The 22166-nt window shown below is 36.5% G+C and overlaps 1 protein-coding gene across 2 annotated transcripts in view; it reads right to left on the bottom strand.

The window, feature by feature from the left end:
• Positions 1-14769, bottom strand: part of luzp2 (leucine zipper protein 2) — a 241349-nt gene extending 226580 nt beyond the window's left edge. The window contains exon 1 of one of the 2 annotated variants that reach the window (XM_055009732.1): positions 14476-14769. In XM_055009732.1, the coding sequence (XP_054865707.1) occupies positions 14476-14537 (62 nt within the window). In that variant the 5' untranslated portion in view covers positions 14538-14769. The remainder of the gene's footprint in view (positions 1-14475) is intronic. The other variant, XM_055009731.1, reaches the window with a different exon arrangement.
• Positions 14770-22166: the final 7397 nt, after the last annotated feature.

The raw sequence follows: 22166 nt of genomic DNA, 5'->3' as shown, positions 1-22166 counted from the left end.
ATGAAACTGGAGCTACTTTTCTGAACAAAATATGAGATTGCAGCATTTTAAAATAAGACCTAGGATCTATTTCTGCATTATATTTGATAAAAAAAAATAATGATAAAAAGCTTTCATATTTCAGCACATCAGTCAACATTCATGCTGATGACACCAATATATATCTGTGAGATAAGCCTGCTATCAGTGCCAAGAGTGCTGTAAATATGAAATTGGAGCTACTTTTCTTGACAAATTATGAGATCCCAGCATTTTAAAATAAGCCCAAGTATCTGCATCTGCATTATGTTCTATTAAAAATAATAATAATGCTAAAAAGTTTTCATATTTCAGCATATCAGTCAACATTTACGCTGATGACACCGATCTATATCTGTGAGCTAAGCCTACTATCAGTGATTACAGCATTTTCAAATTAGCCCAAGTCTCTCTGCATTATGTTTTCTAAAAATTATAATAATTCTAAAAAGTTTTCATATTGCAGCATATTAGTCAACATTTACGCTGATGATGCCGATATATATCTATGAGAAATGCCAACATCAGTTGACCGGTATGTTGGTTAAACTTTAATTTAGCAGATTAATTAGTCAGGAAAATGATACTTGTGGTTGTAGGTCTAAACTGAGCATTTATTAAACAAAAGTAGAAATTAAAAGTAAGGATCTGACTGGACTGACACAGAAGATTTATAGACTTTGACATAAATCTAACGCACCAACGATAAAAGACACACAACACTGCTAAATGTCAGTTCACATGAGCGAACAGCTGCAAGTGTTGCAGAGTGAATTGACTCATAGCCGCTCTGAACGTGATGGAGGGATTTCAATCCCTCCGTGACAGACAACGGAGCTCGGCTCTTGTTTCTGCTGCTTCTACATCTTCACTTCGCTGTAAAAACAAAAAGCCTCCGACTAATGACTCACCAGCGACGGAACACAGGCGCCGTGTTTACAGGCACCGAACAATTAACAGTCTGCCAATTACAACAGTGACTAATGTCTGCACCGACATCATCAAGGGCAGAACAACAGCGAAGGTACACGTCAGACGAACAGCTTCCTTACTGCAGCTAGAGTTCTGCAAAAGCCGCATATTGCATCGATGAATCTGAGTATCATCACATGTGCAGCTCCCCTTTGGTTTGCAGCAGGTTGTGGTCCACATTCGCTGTCTCAGAGTTGTTTCCAGACGCCGCAGGCAGCTGTTTTCAGCAAAAAAAAAAAAAAGAAAAAAAAGCTTTGAAAAGCTCACCGCTCAGCACCAAATGGCACAGATACACGCTGAAGCATTTAGTGGAAGTTCCCAGAGACCAAACACGAGCCAAAACCGAGCAGCTACATTAAATATGAGGCGCAGCAAACACTCTGAAATCATCTAAGCGGCAGCAGAAAGTGGAGAAATCAGACTCTCAGGATGCTCAAAGTGGCTGTGATGTAACTCAGAGGTGTTTACATCCGCCATGGTTCTGAATCAGCTCACAAATGCTGGAAACTGTTTCCTGATGCAGGTTCATTTTCAGAAAACACAGGCATCTGGGTGCATTTAAATTTAAGTGTTTTGTGAAGACAGAATTGCACCAAATAATAAACGCAGGCATGAAGAAAGGAAAGTTCCCGAGCCTGAAATGTGTTGGAGGAAGAAATAGAAGGATGGAGGATGTGTCCCGATGTTTCTTTTTTTACCAGACGTGCCCACGTAGGCCTGTCAGATGAGCTCCACTCTTCATCAACACCAACCCAGCATGTTCCATATGTGGTATATGGACTTAAATTCGTTTTAAATAAGGCTAGAATTAATTTTTCTGAAAATAAACAGTCAGTATTTAGGTCAGTTTGGTGACTTTTGCATTTAAAACTATTAGGAGGCAGAACATGGATGTTTAAGCCACATATCCATTATATCAAACAGTTTTTCCATTATTCCACCATATATTCATCATTTTATGTAATTATTCCAAGTCTTTTATCTACAACCTATCACTATTACAGCCATTTTCCATTTTTTTTAGCTAAATATTTAACCATTTTCCCATTACCAATAGATACATCACTAATTTATCCTTCATTTTTGGTAACTATTTGAGCTATTTTGCCTATTACCTATTACTAATAACACAATTTTGCCATTTTTTAAACTCTTAGCTAACTCTTTCTTACTCTTAGCCATCTATTTCCACCATTTATTCACTGCTTTTGGCTAACTAGTTAGACTCTCTGCTGTTGTTTTTATGCCTCGGAGCCTCGGTTCAGCCTCAGTGGAGTTTAAATCAAACTGGATTTTTTTTAAATTAATCTTTCAATTTAGCCCATGGAAATGTCAGAATTACCCCCCTGAGGTAAAAGTAGAAATGACTGGGGATTACTGGTGCATAACAGTACAAACCAGATGATGGTTTGGGGTGCAGATGCAAATTAACACTTAATTGTCAACTAATATAATGATCGCCAACTATTTTGATGTCCAGTTAATTGGTTTGAGTATTTTTTTTCAAAGAAGAATGTGTGAATTTTCTGATTCTAGCTTCCTAAATGGGAATATTTTCTGGTTTCTTTCCTCGTTTGTGACAGTAAACTGATTATCCTCAGGTTGTGTATAAACAAGACATTTGAGGATGACGTCTTGTGAATCTGAAACCACGGGTCGATATTATTCAGTATTTTCTGATATTTAATGGACCACACAGCTAATTAATTAATCAAGAAAGTAACTTACAATGAAATTAATTGTTGCTCTGCGTATCATGACTCATTTCACAAAGACAAGCAAATGTAATTGTTCACAAGATCCAGCAAAACTAATTATCTTCTCAGTCTTTCCTTAATTGGAAACTGCAGTCTGGTAACTTGATCCACATCTGAGCACAAGCTTCAAAGCCATGAAGTAAACCGAAAACTTTTCAACACTTGGATCCTTAGTTTGCCTTTAAACTGCATGAAGTGTTTTCTGTCACATGAATAACTGAGGTCTGAACCAGTGAGAAAACAAAGCTGTCTATTATTAGAGTAGGTCTACTCTATTAATGCAGAATACAGTCACAGTCTTACTACGAGAGCAAAATAAATATGCATGAATTCTTTACATACATACACATAATTATCTATTTTCAATCTCAAACAGCACCAACACTGAACTTTAAGTCTTGCTACTGTGATCGGTCCAGTTTATTGTCAATTAGATGAAGGAAATTTGTACCGAGCTGCAGCAGCGTACATAATAAGTAACACCTTGCAGTAAAAATGCAGACAGACTTATGGTAAGTAAATAAATAAGCTAAAAAAATTTGAATAAAAATTGTCCAAAATGTGACACATAATTCAAAATGGTAAACTTCCTGTTGGGTATTTGTACAAGAGGTTCTTTTTTTTTTTTTTTTTTTTTTTTGTCCGTCCTGATGTGTTTCGTATCCGTACCCAATTTCGTAGCAGTAGGTGAAACGTGATTCTGGGACTAATATTGCAGGGGGCGCTATTGAGCCATTTTGCCACATGTGTGCATTTCCCTTAAAAGATCAAATTTTTTGATATTTTTCCTGATGTGTGTGCAAAATTTTCATGCGTTTTTGGGTATTTTTACAGACTCAAAAATGTGTTTCTGTCATCCAAAGAAAAAAGTATAATAATAAATAGAAGTTTTGGTTTAAAAAAAGCAAAAAACAAGCAGCATGCAAAGAAATTATTAGCATCAAATTCCAAAAAAGTAGAAAAACTTTGTATAAAAACTGATCTGTAAGTTGTAATGTGTAAATAACAAACTGAGGCATAAGTGTTGAAATTTTGTAGATTTTTCTGAAGAAATTTCAGGTTTGTCATAATGTTTTGTTAACCCTCCTGCTGTCCTTATTTACAGGCACCAAAAAATATTGTTTCCTTGTCTGAAAAAAACCCAAACATTCAGCGAAAAAATTCCCCAGATTTCTGAAAATTTGCAAAACCTTCAGGAAGAAAATTCCAAGAATTCCTTAAAAGTTTCCCTTAAAAGTTTTATTTTAAAAAAATCCCCCAAATTTGGAAAGAAAATTCTTGTAAATATTTTCAAAAAAATAAGTACAAATGTTCAAAAAAATCCTAAAAATATCTAAAGTGATTCCATATATATCAGTAAAACTTGTAATATTTTCTTTAAGAACATTCACATAAAAATCAACCAAAATCCAGCAAAATTCTCTGGATTTTGGTAGATTTTTATGTGAATGTTCTTAAGAAACATTTTTAACATTTTTTTTCCACCAAAAAATGTTCAAAGATTTCCCCAAAATGTTGAAAATGTGGACATCAGAAGTTTCACTGTGAAAATATATTTTTTTCCCCACATTTTCCAACTTTAAAATGGATCAATTTTGAGCCGCAGGATGACACGAGGGTTAAAAAATAATTCCTTAAATGTGAACATTTTTTAGAATTGCACTTTTTAGCATTCAAACAAAGGGAAACATTTGGAGTTGTGCTTGTTTATAGGTCATTACGCTCTGATTTTACTGGTGCGGCCTACTTGAGATCAAACTGGGCTGAACTAAATGAGTTTGACACCTTGATGTAGGCGGAAAAACACAACTCCAACTATCTGTTCGTTTCTGTTTTGTTCCAGAACACCAGAGTTCACACAGTGTTTGGGGATTTTGGTTTTCATTAATGTTGGGGAGGCTGTTTTCCACCGGCAAATACAGAAAATTAACAAAAACACAGCAGATTCATGTAAAAAATGTCACTAATAAAGGCGATTATCACATGACTCTGAGCGCTGCTGAGCATTTTAGCATCTTTTAGTGCAGTGTTTTGGTTTAACTTCCTATTTTCCATTAAAAAACAGTCATTTTAGCAGCAAAATAACTACAGCTCTTTTAGATATTCCTCCTTCAGCACAGAAAATAAACCGACTTTCTGTTTGTTTTAAAAATAACCGATTAAAGCAGGATGACAAACTGGAGTGAAAATGTTCTGCCGGCTCGAGTGCGGCGATACAACACAGTCGAGGCAGAACACTTGAAGGTAATACATAATTCATTGAGAAAACACAGAGGAAATACCATTACTGTGGCTATTTTTCACCAGTACACAGCTTTAGACAATTAGCATTTGCAGCTCATTTGAAGTGCATTCATCTGTCAGTGTTAGACGCTCCGATGCTACACGTTTCAGGGTTGATAATGGCGTCGAGGCACATTTGAGCCTCTTTAAGATCCAGTTAATGGCAGGTCAGACGTGTTGGGTTCTTCCTCGACGTTCCCGGCCCGCTAATATCTCAAACGTTCCAGTTTTCACATCAAGCAGACGCCGGCTTCTTTGTCGTTCGCCGATAAAACTTGGGCGATAACAAAGTGACTCATGCTTCCCGTGTTTGAGGAATAAACACTCCTCCCGATTCCAGATGTCTGCAGAGAACACAGCACCTGAAATGTGGCCTTGAATATGAAACACCTGCACAGATCCTTTTAATTTCTTTCTCATTTACAGGAGCAGCCGAAGGTTCTGTTTATTGCGGCCCACTTCACTACTATAAACTTCTGCATTAGAAGCACTATTAGGAGGCAGAACATGGATGTTTAAGAAACATATCCATTACATTTAACTAAATATTAAACTGTTATCCATTACATATAGATACTTCCACCATATATTCATCATTTTATGTAATTATTTTAAGTATTTTATCTCTTACTTATCACTATTACAGCCATTTTCCATTTCTTTTAGCTAAATATTTAACCATTTTCCCATTACCTATAGATACATCCATAATTTATCCATTATTTAAGGTAACTATTTGAGCTATTTTACCTATTACTAGTTGAACAATTTTCTATTACTTTTAACATCACAGTAAATTTAGCCATCTATATTTACCCTTTATCTAATATTTAACTACATATTTTAACACTTTATTTGTTATTTTCAGCTACCTTTTTTTTTGTTTAAGACAAGCATTTATTTTAATACTCTCAACGAAATATTTCTTACTAATAACCATCTATTTCTATTTGCTATTTATAAGTTTCCAAGTCTGAAATGTGTTGGAGGAAGAAGTAGAGGGATGGAGGATGTGTCCCGATGTTTCTTTTTTTACCAGACGTGCCCACGTAGGCCTGTCAGATGAGCTCCACTCTTCATCAACACCAACCCAGCATGTTCCATATGTGGAACATATGGATTTAAATTTACTCTAAATAAAGTTTTGTCTGTCAGAATTTAGGTCAGTTTGGTGAATTTTGCATTAACAGCACTATTAGGAGGTAAAACATGGATGTTTAAGCCATATATCCATTATATTAAACAGTTTTTCCATTATTTCACCATATATTCATCATTTTATGTAATTATTCCAAGTATTTTATCTATTAGTTATCACTATTACAGCCATTTTCCCATTACCTATAGATACATTCAAAATTTATCCATTATTTTCGGTAACTACTTGAGCTATTTTACCTATTACTAATGACACAATTTTCCAATTTTGCCATCTATATTTACCATTTATCTAATATTTAACTACTTATTTTAACACTTTATTTGTTGCTTTCAGCTAGCTATTTTGTTGTTTAAGCCAAGCATTTATTTTAATACTTTTAGCTAACTATTTCTTACTAATAACCATCAATTTTAATGACTTTTCATTGCGTTTAGCTAACTAGTTAGACTCTCTGCTGTTGTTTTTATGCCTCAGAGCCTCGGTTCAGTGTCAGTGGAGTTTAAATCAAACTGCATTTTCTAACTAATCTTGTCAGAATTACCCTCCTGGGGTAAAAGTACACCTGGTTGATAGTTCATGGTGCATAACATAGTACAAACCAGATGACGGTTGTTGTTCATATCCATAAAACTTGAGCCATAACAAAGTGACTGTTTTTCCACCACCTGTTGATAGTTCCACCATATATTCATCTTTGTACGTAATTATTTCAAGTTTTTTTTAATCTATAATCTATCACTATTACAGCCATTTTCCATTTATTTTAGGTAAATACTATCTATTTCCCTATCACCAATAGATGCATCCATAACTTATGCATTATTTTAGGTAACTATTTGAGTGATTTTACCCATTATCCTTTACTAATAATACAATTTTCCGATTTTTTGCCATCAACATTTACCATTAATCTATAATGGTAAATATATCTGTCTATCTATCTATGACTAACTTTGTCAGAATTAACCCCCTGGGGTAAAAGTACACCTGGCTGGAAGTTACTGGTGCATAAACATAGTACAAACCACGTGATGGTTGTGGTTTATATCGATAAAACTTGGGCGATAACAAAGTGACTCATGCTTCCATAGTTTGAGGAATAAACACTCCTCCTGATTCCAGATGTCTGCAGAGAACACAGCACCTGAAATGTGACCTTGAATATGAAACACCTGCACAGATCGAAGTCCTTTTAATTACCTTCTCATTTACAGGAGCCGCCGAAGGTTCTGTTTATTGCGGCCCACTTCATTACCGGCCGCCGCGGGTTGCCATGGTGTGACCATCACGTCATGTCCTTTGAATTTCAATAATCATTCTCGGTCTGATTTGTGCCGAGGACATCACGAGCGTCATTGTGTCTCATCTCGAGGACCCGAATCCCACCTCTGGAAGTCGCATCTGTCATTGTTTCGAAAACGGGGGAATCGTGCTCGTTTTTCTCCGGGTGATTACCGCGCCTACAAATCATGACACATTACGCCATGCTCTGTAATTAAACAGATGTGCGTTGTGGAAAAAGGTGCACAATCTTCATTTAGACACTTCCCATTAAAGTGCTGCTCTGCAAAAAAAAAAACGCAGAAATGTTTCCACAGCGCGCAGGGCTGCTACGATGCATTTCTCAGCAGTTCATTTAGATAATGATGGACCTTTCACTCAATAGCAATCCAGGCAAAAAGACACAGCTGGGCTTCACTCAAAGAAGGAAAACATAGGCCAGCTCTGCACTCACTTAGCCGAGGCGTATTTGTTTGAAAACACACCCGAGTGGTAAACAACGCATCCACTTTGTTAGCCCCCGCCAGCCGTTTGCCATCCCATTGATGTATAGATCAACCCCTCCAAGCCTCCTGGTCGATGGTTCGCTCTAATTCCACGTCTTGACCTCCGCTCAGTTCTCCCGACGTGTCAGACGGGTGAAAAAACAGAATTTCAGACTGCGTTTGATGAAATACCATACACACTGGAAAAAATGCCCCTCTCAAAACAAGACAAAAAACTTATTACAAGGAACTTTTACCTTGAAAAAGGTGAAAAAATTCTGCCAATGGAACAAGTGAAAAATAGCTTGGTAAGATTTCTTGAAATAAGATATATTTAGAATATTGAGATCTCAAAATTAGCTGGGAAAACTTATTTTAAGCTCTATTTTACCAGGATTATCAAGCTTAGGTGTCTTAAAATAAGCCAGATATGCTTTAAAAAAAAAACTGTTTTTCACTCAAAAATAATTTTTCCTTTCATGTAACCTCCTAATGTGAGATGTATTAACCCTCCTGTTGTCTTCATTTACAGGCACCAAAAAATATTGTTTCCTTTTCTGAAAAAAATCCAAAAAATCAGCAAAAAAATCTCCCAAATTTCTGAAAATTGCAAAACCTTCCAATAATTCATTAAAAGTTTACCTTAAAAGTTTGATTTTTAAAAAATCCCCCACATTTGGCAAGAAAATTCTTGTATTTTCAAAAAATGAGTAAAAATCCTCAAAAAAAAATCCTAAAAATATCTAAAGTGGTTCCATATATATCAGTAAAACTTCTAATATTTTCTTTAAGAACATTCACATAAAAATCTACCAAAATCCAGCACATTTTTCTTGTGAATGTTCTTAAGAAACATTTTTAACATTTCTTTTTTTCCCCACTAAAAAATGTTCAAAGATTTCCCAAAAATGTTGAAAATGTGGACACCAGAAGTTTCACTGTGAAAATATATTTTTTTCCACATTTTCAAACTTTAAAACAGGTCAATTTGACCTGCAGGACGACACGAGGGTTAAACCTATTTTGAGTTTTCTTGTAAAATTCAACTCAAAACAAGATAATTCCAAGATTGTTTGACTTAACAAGATATTTAAGATGCATCGTCTTAAAACAAGTCCCTCCATCTGCTGAAATGTCTCTTGTTAAGTGAATTTATCTTAAATCAAGTGGGATGAGACATTTTGACTAAAAATAAGATAGAAAGACTTGGTGAGATTTAGAGTTTTTGCGGTGCATAGTTTCTCTCCTGATGGCTGGAAGAGAGTATTGATCGGATGTAAATGATGATCTGTGGACTGTTTCTGTGACGGATTAAGGCAGAGGAATCTACGACAAACTCATCATTTTAATGTAAATTACGATGCAATGCGAGGAGTTATTCTGCTGTTCTAAAGGTTAGCACCTATCTGGCTCCGTCATTAATTCTCACATCTTATAAAGTCTCCTCCTTTTCATGTCTGACCCTATATAACACCGAGGACAGACGTACAATAGGCCCGGATCCACAGCCAGATATTCATTTATAAAAAGCAATTCCTGCAGCACTATGATCCAAGGTTCTCTGTAGTCCTTTTAATTGCCGTCCAAAATACTCATAAATATTTGATGCTCGCGGAGATCCCACCAGATATCACCGTTTCCAAGAAGACTCGGGCTGAGGTAGGAGACATCAAAAGACGGTGTCAAGAAAATGTGTCAAATATGTTTCGAGAAACGCCGTGAAAGGGAATATTTGAAAGTTTAAAAAGGTGGAGCTGTTTGATCTGCACAGACAAAGAGGAAGAGTAAGAGAGGAAAAAAACAAACCAAATGCAGAAGAGAGAAGTCTTACTGTAGTCCAACCCTGACCTGGAGCTGGACGCTCATATCTCATGGGGCCCGGTGTCAATGCAGCCTTGTGTTGGGCCTAAGTACCCATTGATTTCTGCAATGACACATGGCCCTGCACCGCTATTATGTGGCCCCGGCAATCCGTTCAATTAGAGCCAAATACTTCTTCATCAAGCTCTCATGCGGGGAAAGAACGAGCAGCCAGATGACGAATGTTAGAGGAATAAAAAGGTCTATAGCAGGGGTGTCCAACATGCGGCCCGCGGGCCAAAAGCGGCACTCCAAAGGGTCCAATCCGGCCCTCCAAGTGTAAAAATTCCAGAGAAGACATTAACTGCAGATTGTAAATTAGTAAAACTATAAATTTAAAATCATTTCTAGAGCATGACAAGTTGTTTTGATCATAAAGTTAAATACTAGATTGGTCATTGTTCTTTTGTGTCTCATTTTTGTAATATTTTGTCTTGTTTTGGTTGGTTTTTGTCTTTTTTTGTCAGATTTTTATCATTTGTCTCATGTTTTTGTCATTTTGTTTCTAATTTTTTGCCAAATTTGCTTTGTCCATTTTTTTGTCGCTTTCTAACTTTTTCTATTTTTTTCTCTTTTTTGTATCGCTTTTGTCATTTTGTCTCATTTTTGTCATATTTTGTCTTGTTTTTGTTGTTTTTTGTCTTTTTTTGTCAGACTTTTGTCATTTCTCTCATGTTTTAGTCGTTTTGTGTTTCTTTTGTCTCGCTCGTGTTTTTGTCTTATTTTTGTCATTTTGTAGGGTTTTTTTGTCTCGCTTGTGTTTCTGTATTTTTTGTTGTTTTGTTTCTCGCTTAGTCATTTTTTTGTCTCTTTTGTGTCTTTTATGTAATTTTTGTCTCATTTTTGTCCATTTTTTGTCGCTTTGTAACATTTCTGTCCTTTTTTGTTTAGTTTTGTGTCATTTGTCTTGTTTTTTGTCCGTTTTTGTCTGACTTTTGTCGGTTGATCATAAAGTAAAATACTAGCTGTGACTAAATGTGTTAGTTTGTAGACACTGTGATCTGGAAGTTGTACTGTGGAAATGATAAACTGAGGCTGAATGTTGCTGAAATCAAATTTATATTTCTTAAGAAATTTCAGTTTGTTCATAATGTTTTGTAAAAACAACTTCTTAAATGTGAATATTTTTGCACGAAAACAAAGGAAACGTGGAGTTGTTGGTTATTTATAGGTTTTTATGCTGTGATTTTACTATTCCGGCCCATTGGAGATCAAACTGGGCTGAATGTGGAACCTGAACTAAGATGAGTTTGACACTTCTGCTCTATAAGGTTAAGAGTTGTGCCTTTTTGTCCAATTGCTCAATATATGGAAGTCTATGAGATGTCCCTTCAGATTTTAAGGCTATAAAGGTGAATTAGACGTGGACCAAAGGCTGCACAAAACGCTGCTATCATGCAGAAAAATTGACACGGTTCCTGTTTCATTAATTCTGGTTCCTGCAGGCGATCCCATCAGGTCACACAAAGGAGGCTGCAGTTAACGTACCAAATGGATTCTGTCCTCGCGCACCGCTGATGATGAGACGATAGTGAATCAAGCAAAGCGAGGCAAAGACCAGACAGCTCCAGTCACTATTCTTTCTTTTCTTCTTCTTTTTTTTTTTTTTTTTTTTGCAGATCGGTGTTGCAACTATTACGCTGAAAATAAAAGAGGATGTCACAAGCGATAAGCGTCACCAAGGCACCGTGACCTCCGGAAGAAGCAACCAAAATATGACAGAAGCAATCAAGCTGCAGGAAAACAACATATAGCTGTGGAAATATCCGCAGGTTTCACTTTCAGTAACGCAAAGCAAAAGGGGGGAAACTTCTGAGAAAATCAGCGACAGTTTAGTCCATCAATCAGAGCCGCTGTCGGGCAGAGAACACATCAGCTAGCAGCTAATTACAGCCGGCTATTAAAAAAATAACTAATTGTGTGTTTCTGAAAAGTCCAACAGTCAACATGTCAACCAGCGCTAGAGGAGTGGAAAAATAACGGAGCAGACAGATGTTATGGATCATCTAAGTCAGGGGCGTCCAACATGCGGCCCGCGGGCCAAAATCAGCCCTCCAGAGGGTCCGATCCGGCCCAACTTTGTAAAGTGTAAAAATTACAGAGAAGACATTAACTGCAGATTGTAAATTAGTAAAACTATGAATTTAAAATAATTTCTAGACCATGACAAGTTGTTTAGATCATAAAGTAATATACTAGATTACTCATTGTTCTTTTGTCATTTTGTCTCATTTTTGTGATATTTTGTCTTGTTTTTGTTGTTTTGTTTCTTGTTTTTGCCATTTTTGTTGTCAATTTTTTGTTGTTTGTCCATTTTTTGTCACTTTAACTTTTTTGTCAATTTTTTTGTCTGTTTTTGTTTTGTGTCATTTTTAACATTATTTGTCATTTCGTGTCTAATTTTTGTCATATTTTGCCTTGTTTTTGTTGTTTTCCTTCTCGCTTTTGTCATTTGTCTTGTTTGTCCATTTTTTCATCGCTTTGCAACTTTTTTGTCTAATTTTTCTCTTTTTTGTTTAGTTTCGTGTCATTTGTCTCATGTTTTGTCATTGTTTCTCGCTTTTTTCCAATTTTTGTTGTTTGTCCACTTTTTGTTATTTTGTGTCTTGTTTTTGTCGTTTTGTGCCTCATTTTTCTAATATGTTGTCTTGTCTTTTTCATCAGATTTTTGTCGCTCGTCTCATATTTTTGTTGTTTTGTGTTTCCTTTTTGTCTCGCTTGTGATTTTTGTCTAATTTTTGACATTTTGTATTTTGCTTTATTTGTTTTGTGCATTCTTTTTTGTCGTTTTGTGGGTTTTTTGTCTCGCTTGTGTCATTTCTGTTACGTTTCTCGCTTTTGTCCATTTTTTGTCATTTTGTAACTTTTTGTCAAATTTTTTGTCTCTTTTTTGTTTTGTTTCATGTCATTTGTCTCATTCTGTCATTCTGTTTCTTGCTTTTATCATTTAGTGTCTAATTTTTGTAACATTTTGTTTTTTTGTCTGACTCTTGTTGTTTTGCTCAAAGTGTGATACTATATCATTACATTCCAGATATCAGTGACTAAACGTTTTGAATTTATTTTTGTTGAGAAATTTCAGGTGCTTCATAACGTTTTGTAAAAACGTAATTCCTTAAATGTGAATATTTTTGCACTAAAACAAAGGAAACATTTGGAGTTGTGGTTATTTATAGGTTATTATGCTGTGATTTTACTATTCCAGCCCACTGGAGATCAAATTGGGCTGAATGTGGCTCCTCAACTAAAGAGTTTGACACCCTTGAGCTAAATGGAAAGCTTTAACTGAATCCAGTCGTGGACAAAAAATATCAAGAAAACAACATTTAGCGCTCCTTCTATGGTCGTTTTTTCATTAAAAACTAAAACTCCCGCCAAACCCTTCGAGTTTGAGTGCAAAAGTTCAGAAATACTGAAAAAATCTTCACTCAAAGTCCAATTACAAGTTTTTTTCTTGACTTAACTCCCATAATGGCAACTGAGAAAACTGAATTTATCGAGGAGGGAGCTCCAGAAGAAGCCAGGAGGAGACATTATCATTTAAATCCCCTGCAATTGATGTAATTTTTTTCAATTATGGCCCTTTTTAGGATTAGCCTCTCGTATCTTGTGTTTCCCGAAGGCAAAAACAGGCCAGTTAGGGCGGCTTTTTTAATATAAATGAACCTTTAGCCAGGAAGAAGCCCCATCTTTCTCTCTCCGACTGGAACCCAACAACAACAAACCATCTAATAAAGCTCTGATTATATCCGTGTGTTCTCGTAATTACTTTCCGCAACTTTGCCCCTCAAGAGGTAGCGTCGCAATCGGCGCCCACCGAGGATACACCTCGAGAGAGGAAAATGGCTCAGCAAGTGTTAAAAAGTCTCATTTTCTTTTACACTTATTTTGCCATAAAAGTTGCATTAAAGGCTCGATCTGCCGACTTGAGCTTCAGACATCAACGCAGCCTCCAGTTATGCGACTCACACATCGTCGGTTCACCTCTCTGCTGTCGACAAATACGAATCCAGCATCCATCCGAGGCTAAACAAACACGTCTGGTGGGTTCTTTTCTCGCGTTTAGCATTGCGCCAGAGTTGAAACCAAATTCAAAGCTGCCAGTTCAGCAGCAGAGAAAGAAGTGTTTTTTATCCGGCAAGTTCTTTATAATGCATGCCTTTCCCTGCGTGTGATGTCTGCGTGGCAAAGCCGGAGCCCTGAATCAGCTCTCATTAAAGCCGTGGTGGCAAACGAGAAGAAGAAGAATTTTATCAGTGATTTAATTAATCATCAAAACTCCCTCTCCTCCTCCTCCTCCTCCTCTTCTTCTGGTATCCGCAGCTTCTTCTCTCAAAGGCAAAACTCTGTCTCTATATATGCAGAAACACACACCTGCTCTGCTTTTTTCTTTCTCTTTAAAGCCACTGCAACACAAGTGTCCTTTCTCTCCCTGACTTCAACTCCAGCAGCAGCAGAAGCAGAAAAAGTCCCAAAAAAGCGAGGAGGCATCGGACGAAAGGGGAAAAATTAGCAGCACAAAAGGACAACTGTGTCTCCGGCTGAGGGGGGAAGACAACAGCCCACTTCAACAGATACAACGCACAATTAAAGCACCTTCACATTCTTTTTTTTCCTTTTTTAAAAATACAAAAACAAAGCATGTTTCCTGTCTTACCTGGTGTTGAGGCTCACAGCTGGACAGAGAAGCAGTAAGCAAACAGCCTGGATGAATTTCATAGCTACTCCCCGCTTCTCCTTCTCCCTCCGTTTGTCTCAGATGCTGGATTTTATTTTTGTATTTTTAAAAAATGCCTCTTTCCTCCCCCGACTATCTCTCTCTCTCTCTCTCCGCCGCCGACTCTCTAGCTTCTCCCACTGGCTTGCCTGGCTTTTTCTTTTCCTTCTAGCGCACTCTCCTCTCACACAGCCAGACACACAAGAAGCCGAGCGAAGGCAGACGGATGCAACACTGGGCTGGGGGAGAGAGAGGAGAGGGAGGGAGGGAGGGAGGGAGGGAGGGAGGATCTCTGGCTTTAAATAACACAGGGACACGGACCGACTTGGTAATGGGAAGGAGCGGGTGGGGCTGAAATCAAGAGAGGCAGAGATGTGGGAGTGATATGATGTCAGCGCCCGTGCAGCTTCAGCTATTGGCGAGAGGCGGCGGCATGCTTTTTTTTTTTTTTTAATTTGCTTATTTATTTATATTTTTGGGGGGGGGGTTGCTGCTGCTGCTCCAAAACGACGACGACGCACACCTCTCTCCATTCATTTACCTCCTCCCTCCGTTTTACTACCCGCATTGTTCCACTGTTTGTTAATGTGCTAGTTAGTGCAAAAAACAACAACAACAAAAATAAATAATAATAATAATAATCACCCTCACCTAGGGGAGGAAATACAGTTGGTAAAATAAACTGCCATGCCAGCTATTGTTGTAAAATGTTCTACTCATGTTCAGGTTTAGATGTTGTTCCCCTGAGCAACATAATCAATAAACAACACAAGTAAACAAATGGGTTTGTTTTACATTTACATTACAGAGAACTTTCACAAATAAGCAATTACAAAACTAAATATTGCATTTTAAACTTAAAAGAAAACAAGGAGTTAAAATAAGATTCTTATTTATTATTACTTTTAATTTTTATATTGCATTAATATTGTAAATGATGCAAATAAGCAATTAAAAAAATTGACTTAAAATTAAAGAAAATAAAGATTTAGAATAATGTTCTCAATTTAAATTTGTGAAAATTATATTGCAGCATAATAATACAGTGATTTTGTAAACTTTTTGGAAATTTCAAAGGAAAACTACCCAACAAATAAATTTTTTTAAAAAAGAATTCTAACTGGCTAGTTTTTAAGGAGAAATGACCCAAATAAGCAATTAAAAAGCTAAATCATCCACCTAAACTGAAAATTAAAGAAAATAAGGAGTTAGGAGTGGAATAAGGTTCTTAATTACATTGTTATTGTAATTTTTATATTGCAACGTAAACTTTCTGGAAATTTAAAAGGGGTCTTGGAAATGTCTGTTTTTGTTTTATTCTGCAGCTACATGACAAAAAAGAAAAAAAGAATAATAACGGGATAGTTTTTTGAGGGGAAATGACCCAAAGAAGCAATTAAAAATTTAATCATCCATCTTGACTTAAAATCAAGAATGCAAAGACTTAGAAAAGGGTTATTTATTACAGTGTTTGTAGTTTCTATATTACAACGTATTGATATCATGATTTAGTAAACTTTCTAAAAATTGAAAAGGGAAACGATGGATTCTGGAAATGTCTGGTTTCATTGTTTTTTCTGTAGCTACATGACAAATAAAGAAAAAAAAACTTGATTATAACTGGATATTTTTTTTGTTTTTTGAGGGGGTTTTTTTTGAGGGGAAATGACCCAAATAAGCAGTTAAATCACAAAATCCTTCATCTTAACTTACAATGAAAGAAAATAAAGAGTTAGAATAAGGTTCTTATGATACTATTTGTAATTTTTTATATGAAGACATACTGATATTGTCATTCAGTAAACTTTCTGAAAATTTGAAAGGGAAACTATGAATCTTGGCAATGTCTGGTTTTGCTTTATTGATGTATTTTTTTAACACACAAAAAAACAACAAAAATAGAAAATGACTCACTTGCTCAATAGTAAGTCAACTAACAAAAAAAACTATTTAGAATTGGATAGTTTTTTAAGGGGAATAAAATTTATAATGAATTGCAAAAGTAGCATGAAAACAACCAAAAAATTGTAGAATTACACTTAAAAATAGGCCCAAAAAATCATTGTGTTAGCACAGGATGCTAAAATGCTAATTAAGTCCATTTACTGCTGGAGTAAGAATAAGTGAAACTTATGTATTATATAAGGTTATATACGTATATTTCCTTCACTTTGTGATTTATTAGTCAGTTTTATGTTTACATAAATAAACTTGGAATAAAATGTATAGAGAATTCCAAAAGTGTCACAAAGATAATCCAAAATTAAGAAAATTATACTTAAAAATAGGCCCTCCATAAATCACTGCATTAGCACAAAATGCTAAAATGCTAACTAAGTCAATTCATTGCTGGAATAAAATTACGTGAAACTTTCAAGGGGAAAAACTGTATCACACCAATGCAGAAACCATTTAACAATCCAATATTGTGTGTCTACAGAATATAATTTAAGAATAAACCGAAAAAGGTGGTTCAGAACCATCAAATCAGCACGATTACACCGGATACAAAAAGTACTAGAAGTCGTGCAAAAACATGTTAAATATCCTGCTGGAGTAGGAATACGTGGAATTTGCACAGTATATAAGGTAGCTACTCCTATTTCCATCAGATGCTGCTTCTATAAAGTCACCTTCTACCCTTAAGTGGAATAAAATGTACAATAAATTGCAAAAGTGGCACGAAAACGAGCAAAAATGAATAGAATAACACTTAAAAATAGACCTATATCGTTAGCACAACATGCCAAAATGCTAATTAAGTCCATTTACTACTGGATTAAGATTACGTGGAACTTGAAAAGGAAAAACTGCATCACACCAATGCAGAAACCATTTAAAAATCCAATACTGCAAGTCCATAGAATATAATTTCAGAGTAAACTAGCATGAAAACAAGCAAAAATTAGTAAAAATTAGACTTAAAAACAGGCTCATATCGTTAGCACAAGATGCTAAAAATGCTAATTAAGTCCATTTGCTGCTTGAATAAGACTATTTCTAACTTGGAAAGGAAAAATTGCATCACACTAATGCAGAAATCACTTAAAAAATCCAATGTTTAACATGTTTTATGAATCCTGCTTGGTTTTTCTGAGCCCCCAGTTTGTTTATGTGACATTAGCAGACGTCTCATAGTATGTTTTCAGGCGGTTTTGGACACATACTAATTCTTTCACATTTCCAAAATAGAAAATGAAGCGATTTCTGCTGCTTTTCCTGCAATCTGAGCCACTTAAAATCTCATCACATTAATACAGAAATCATTTAAAAATCCAATATTGCATTGCTTAAAACAATCAAACAAGCAGGATGCCACTTCATGCAAAGATCCCTGTGTGAGCACAAGTGCAAATAAAGCTGATTTAATGCAGGAATAAGGTTCCATGGACCTCATGTAGTGTGTTATGGTGTAACTTGTTCCTAATAATGAAATCCTTTGTGGTAAAACTAAGACGAGAAGTTGTCGTCGTCTCCGTAAACCACGTGTGGACAAAGTCAGAGCAGCAGAAAGTGGCTGTAATGAAATCATCCTCCTCGCTCCACCAGTCGCGTTGAAAACTGGAGGTTAACCTTGTGAAAGCAGGAACAGCTCGAGAACAAAATGTTTGAGCGGCGAGAGGATGTTTCGAGTGAGAGTCGTGTAGTTCAGGTGGAATATTAAAAGGTGGAGGTCACGCAGCAGAAGCAGATGAACGATTTCCATTCCAGCTTTAATGGACTCTACTGTAGCCCAGCAGGAGCTGCTTCTCCATACTGAGACATTTACACCCATTTATTTGGACTAATTAGAGGTTCATGCATGGAAACCCGCAGTGACCGGTCGTAATGAGCGTGCTCGACCGCAGATCGCCGTGGTTACCGGGGAGAGGATCCTCAGCGGACCTTGGTAATCTGTCTCAATCATGTTTTACATCCGGCTGAAAGTCGCAGTCTGAGCCGACCTGTTGAGCATCCTATCGTAATGAAGAATAATTAGCATAAAACCAGCGCCAGTTTGTTGATATTATGCAAGATTTGGAGAAAAATCCCCACAGCTAAAGCCTGAATATCACATCAATTGATTTGTGCATTTTGTTTACAAATCCTTCATTTGAATTCGGGATTCTCGCCTAAATGGGGAAGCTTTGATTCAGTCAGAGCTGTTTAATGTGTTTTACCAATCCTGCTTGGTTTTTCTAAGCCTACAGTTTGTTTATAGAATGTTTTAAGTAGGTTCTGAACACAGAAGACGTCTCGTTGAACATACCGATTCTTTTCCATTTCCAAAATAGAAAATGAAGCGATTTCTGCTGCTTTTTCTGCAATCTGAACCACTTAAAATCTCAGCATTACAGGCGAGCATGGCTAAAAAAGGAAAAGGAAACAGGAAAAACTGTATTAGCACAAGATGCTAAAATGCTAATCAAGTCCATTTGCTGCTGGAATAAGATTATGTGGAACTTGGAAAGGAAAAACTGCATCACACTAATGAAGAAGCCATTTAAAAATCCAATATTTAACATGTTTTATGAATCCTGCTTGGTTTTTCTCAGCCCACAGTTTGTTTTTTGTTCTATTAGCGGACGTCTCGCCGTATGTTTTCAGTCGGTTCTGAACACAGAAAACATCTCGTTGAACATACCGATTCTTTTCCATTTCCAAAATAGAAAATTAAGCGATTTCTGCTGCTTTTCCTGCAATCTGAGCCACTTAACGTCTCAGCATTACAGCCGAGTACGACTCAAAAAAAAAATCTTTAAAAGGCTGCTGTGGAGCTCTCCAAGGCATGCAATAAATATTACTATAAGTGCAATTTTTCCCTCTTTTTCCTACTTCCTCCAATAATTTCTTAATGCCTATAAGCAAAGTCATAAACATCCACGGAGAGATGCAACCAACCAAACGCAGGGAATTTTTCTCCATTTTGGCTGTGAAGTTAAAGTGAAAAAGTTCAGAGCTTTTTATTCCCACTGTGGACGCTGCGGAGGAGATGATGAATATTGGACTTAAGCAGCACAATCAGGCTTCAGGTGCAACACCAGCTAATGGAGGTTTTGGAAGGATGATTGACTAGTTTGGGGGGTTTTAAACTAGTATTTTGTCGTCTTCTATCATTCTGAGGACGACTTTGGTTTTATATAATCCTGTGGAGAGATGATTAGAAGGGTTTTTAGGGATTTTGGAGTCGAGTTTTCGCTAGAAAACGGTTAAAAATCAGGTAACAGTTGGGGTCAGGCATGTAAAAACTTTTCATTTTAATGCGTAATATTTGTATAAAAGCTGCAACGAGGCGCAAACTGTGTACAAGTATGTGGAAAAAGTAAGTAGTTAAATGTGAGATCGAGGTGCTATAGCAGGGGTGTCCAACATGCGGCCGGTGGGCCAAAACCAGCACTCCAGAGGGTCCAATCCGGCCCTCAGAGTGTAAAAATTACAGAGAAGACATTAACTGTAGATTTTACATTTGCACAACTATAAAATTAAAATCATTTCTAGACAATGACAAGTCGTTTTGATCAGAAAGTAAAATACTAGATTGTTCATTCTTTTGTCGTTTTGTGTCTCAATTTTGTCATATTTTGTCTTGTTTTTGTTGTTTTTTTCTCAAACTTTTGTTGTTTGTCTCGTTTTTATCATTTTGTTTCTCGCTTTTGTCATTTTTTGTGCCTTTGTAACTTTTTTGTCAAATTTTTAGTCTTTTTTTGTTTCATGTCATTTGTCTCATTTTTTTGTCATTTAGTGTCTAATTTTTGTAATGTTTTGTCTTGTTTTTGTTGTTTTCTGTCTAGACTATTGTCATTTCTCTCAAGTTTTTGTCATTTTGTGTTTCCTTTTTGTCTTGCTTGTGTTTGTTGTCTTATTTTTCTCATTTTGTGTTTCATTTTATTCATTGTTTTGAGCATCTTATTGTTTTGTGTTTTTTTGTCTCATTTGTGTTGTTTCTTTTTGTTTCTCGCTTTTGTCATTTTTTGTTTTTGTGTCATTTATGTAATTTTTTGTCTACTTTTTGTCCATTTTTTGTTGCTTTGTAACTTTTTTGTCTCTTTTTTGTCGTTTCGTGTCATTTGTCTCATTTTTTGTCATTTTGATTCTTGCTTTTGTCATTTTGTGTCTCATTTTTGTAATATTTTGTCTTGTTTTTGTCTTTTTTTGTCTGATTTTTGTCATTTTGATCATCAAGTACAATACTATATCATTCAGTTCCAGATACCAGTGACTAAATGTTTTGAATTTATTGTTGTTCATAATGTTTTGTAAAAAGATGATTCCTTAAATGTGAACATTGTTGGACTGAAACTAAAGAAAAATTCAGAGTTGTGGTTATTTCTAGGTTATTATGCTGTGGTTTCACTGGTCTGACCCACTTGAGGTCAATTTGGGCTGAATTTTGCCCCAGAACTAAAATGAGTTTGACATCTCTGTGTTATAGAGTGCAATATGTCAAAAGGGGCTCTCAAAAGCACTGAAATGTCTCTATGCAGAGCTTCATGGGAGTTTTTTAGAATAAAAAGAAAAGGCAGAGCTTTCCTCCCAGCTGTCAAAACACAGAAGGCAAGGCCACTGAGTCTTTGAGCCTTGAAAGGCACATTTTCTTCAGCTGAATTCAGCATAAATCGAGATGTTTTTGTTTGCTTTGCACGCCAGTTTTGCAACTTTTTGTACAGTAGGTGCTTCAATTTAGCGCCCAGCTTCACATTTAAGCCGACGCTGTTTTCTCCTCAGCAGCCACACTGGGCGAAATGGGGTTAAACGCCTTATTAAAGCGCTCTTGCTGTAGATACGGGTTCTTGAGGGATTGCACGGAATGATTCAATCGCGCATTTGGCCCACATTTCCCTTTACAGGAGCCTTTTTGCCTTCTGGTCACAGGCCTCAGTCTTTACCTTCAGGCTACAACGGTCCCAGCAGGCAGCATTTCCACTTGTCTTGCAATAACATAACCAAGGACAGCGATATTGACTGACAGTTGCCGGAGTAAATCAAGATATCCCGATTCTCAGCCGGCTGAAATAATGGCCTGTCAGCGATGTTGCTGCTTTTACCGACGACTGTTTGCTTCCTGAAAAAGAAAAGCCGCCGCCCGTCATCCCTCTTCTGCTTCTCCTCCTCATGAATATTGAGCTCAGGAAAGATAAGTTAGTGAGAGCTGAAATCTCCATAGTCTATTATGTATGTTTACAGAGGGTTTGCAGTTGAAGAGAGGAGGAAGAGGAGGAAGGAGAAGAGAAAAAAAAAACAAAGAATCCGGCATCCCCTTGCATAAATTTCCATTCAACATTTTGATGGGAAAAGAAAGAGAAAACAAAAAAAAAAGGAAGGAGAGAGAAGTCTGGCAGCAAAGCCGAAGCTTAAGGCGGTCGCTGTCAGCCGGTCGGTTGTGTCAGAGCAGGAGTATGGAAATGTGCTTTCACAGAGGCGAACAGAACAGAAAATCATCGCAGAGATGTTTAGTTTGTCAACATATGTGAAGAGCAAATGGACGGAGATGCTGGAAAAACAATGTGAGAACACACAAATCAACACTCAGCTGCTGGTTAGTACTTGGATTCTGATAAACAATAAACCGGTAATGGGTCATTCCAGACATTTTACATGTCACCCATCAAATTTCAACCAAGAAAAGCACTCATAGAGCGCAGTCCTCCTCC

Source organism: Amphiprion ocellaris, chromosome 1 (genome assembly GCF_022539595.1).
Source record: "Amphiprion ocellaris isolate individual 3 ecotype Okinawa chromosome 1, ASM2253959v1, whole genome shotgun sequence".
In the NCBI taxonomy this organism is placed as follows: Eukaryota; Metazoa; Chordata; class Actinopteri; family Pomacentridae; genus Amphiprion; species Amphiprion ocellaris.
Note: the sequence above shows the minus strand (reverse complement) of the source record. Positions and strands in the feature narration are given on the sequence as shown.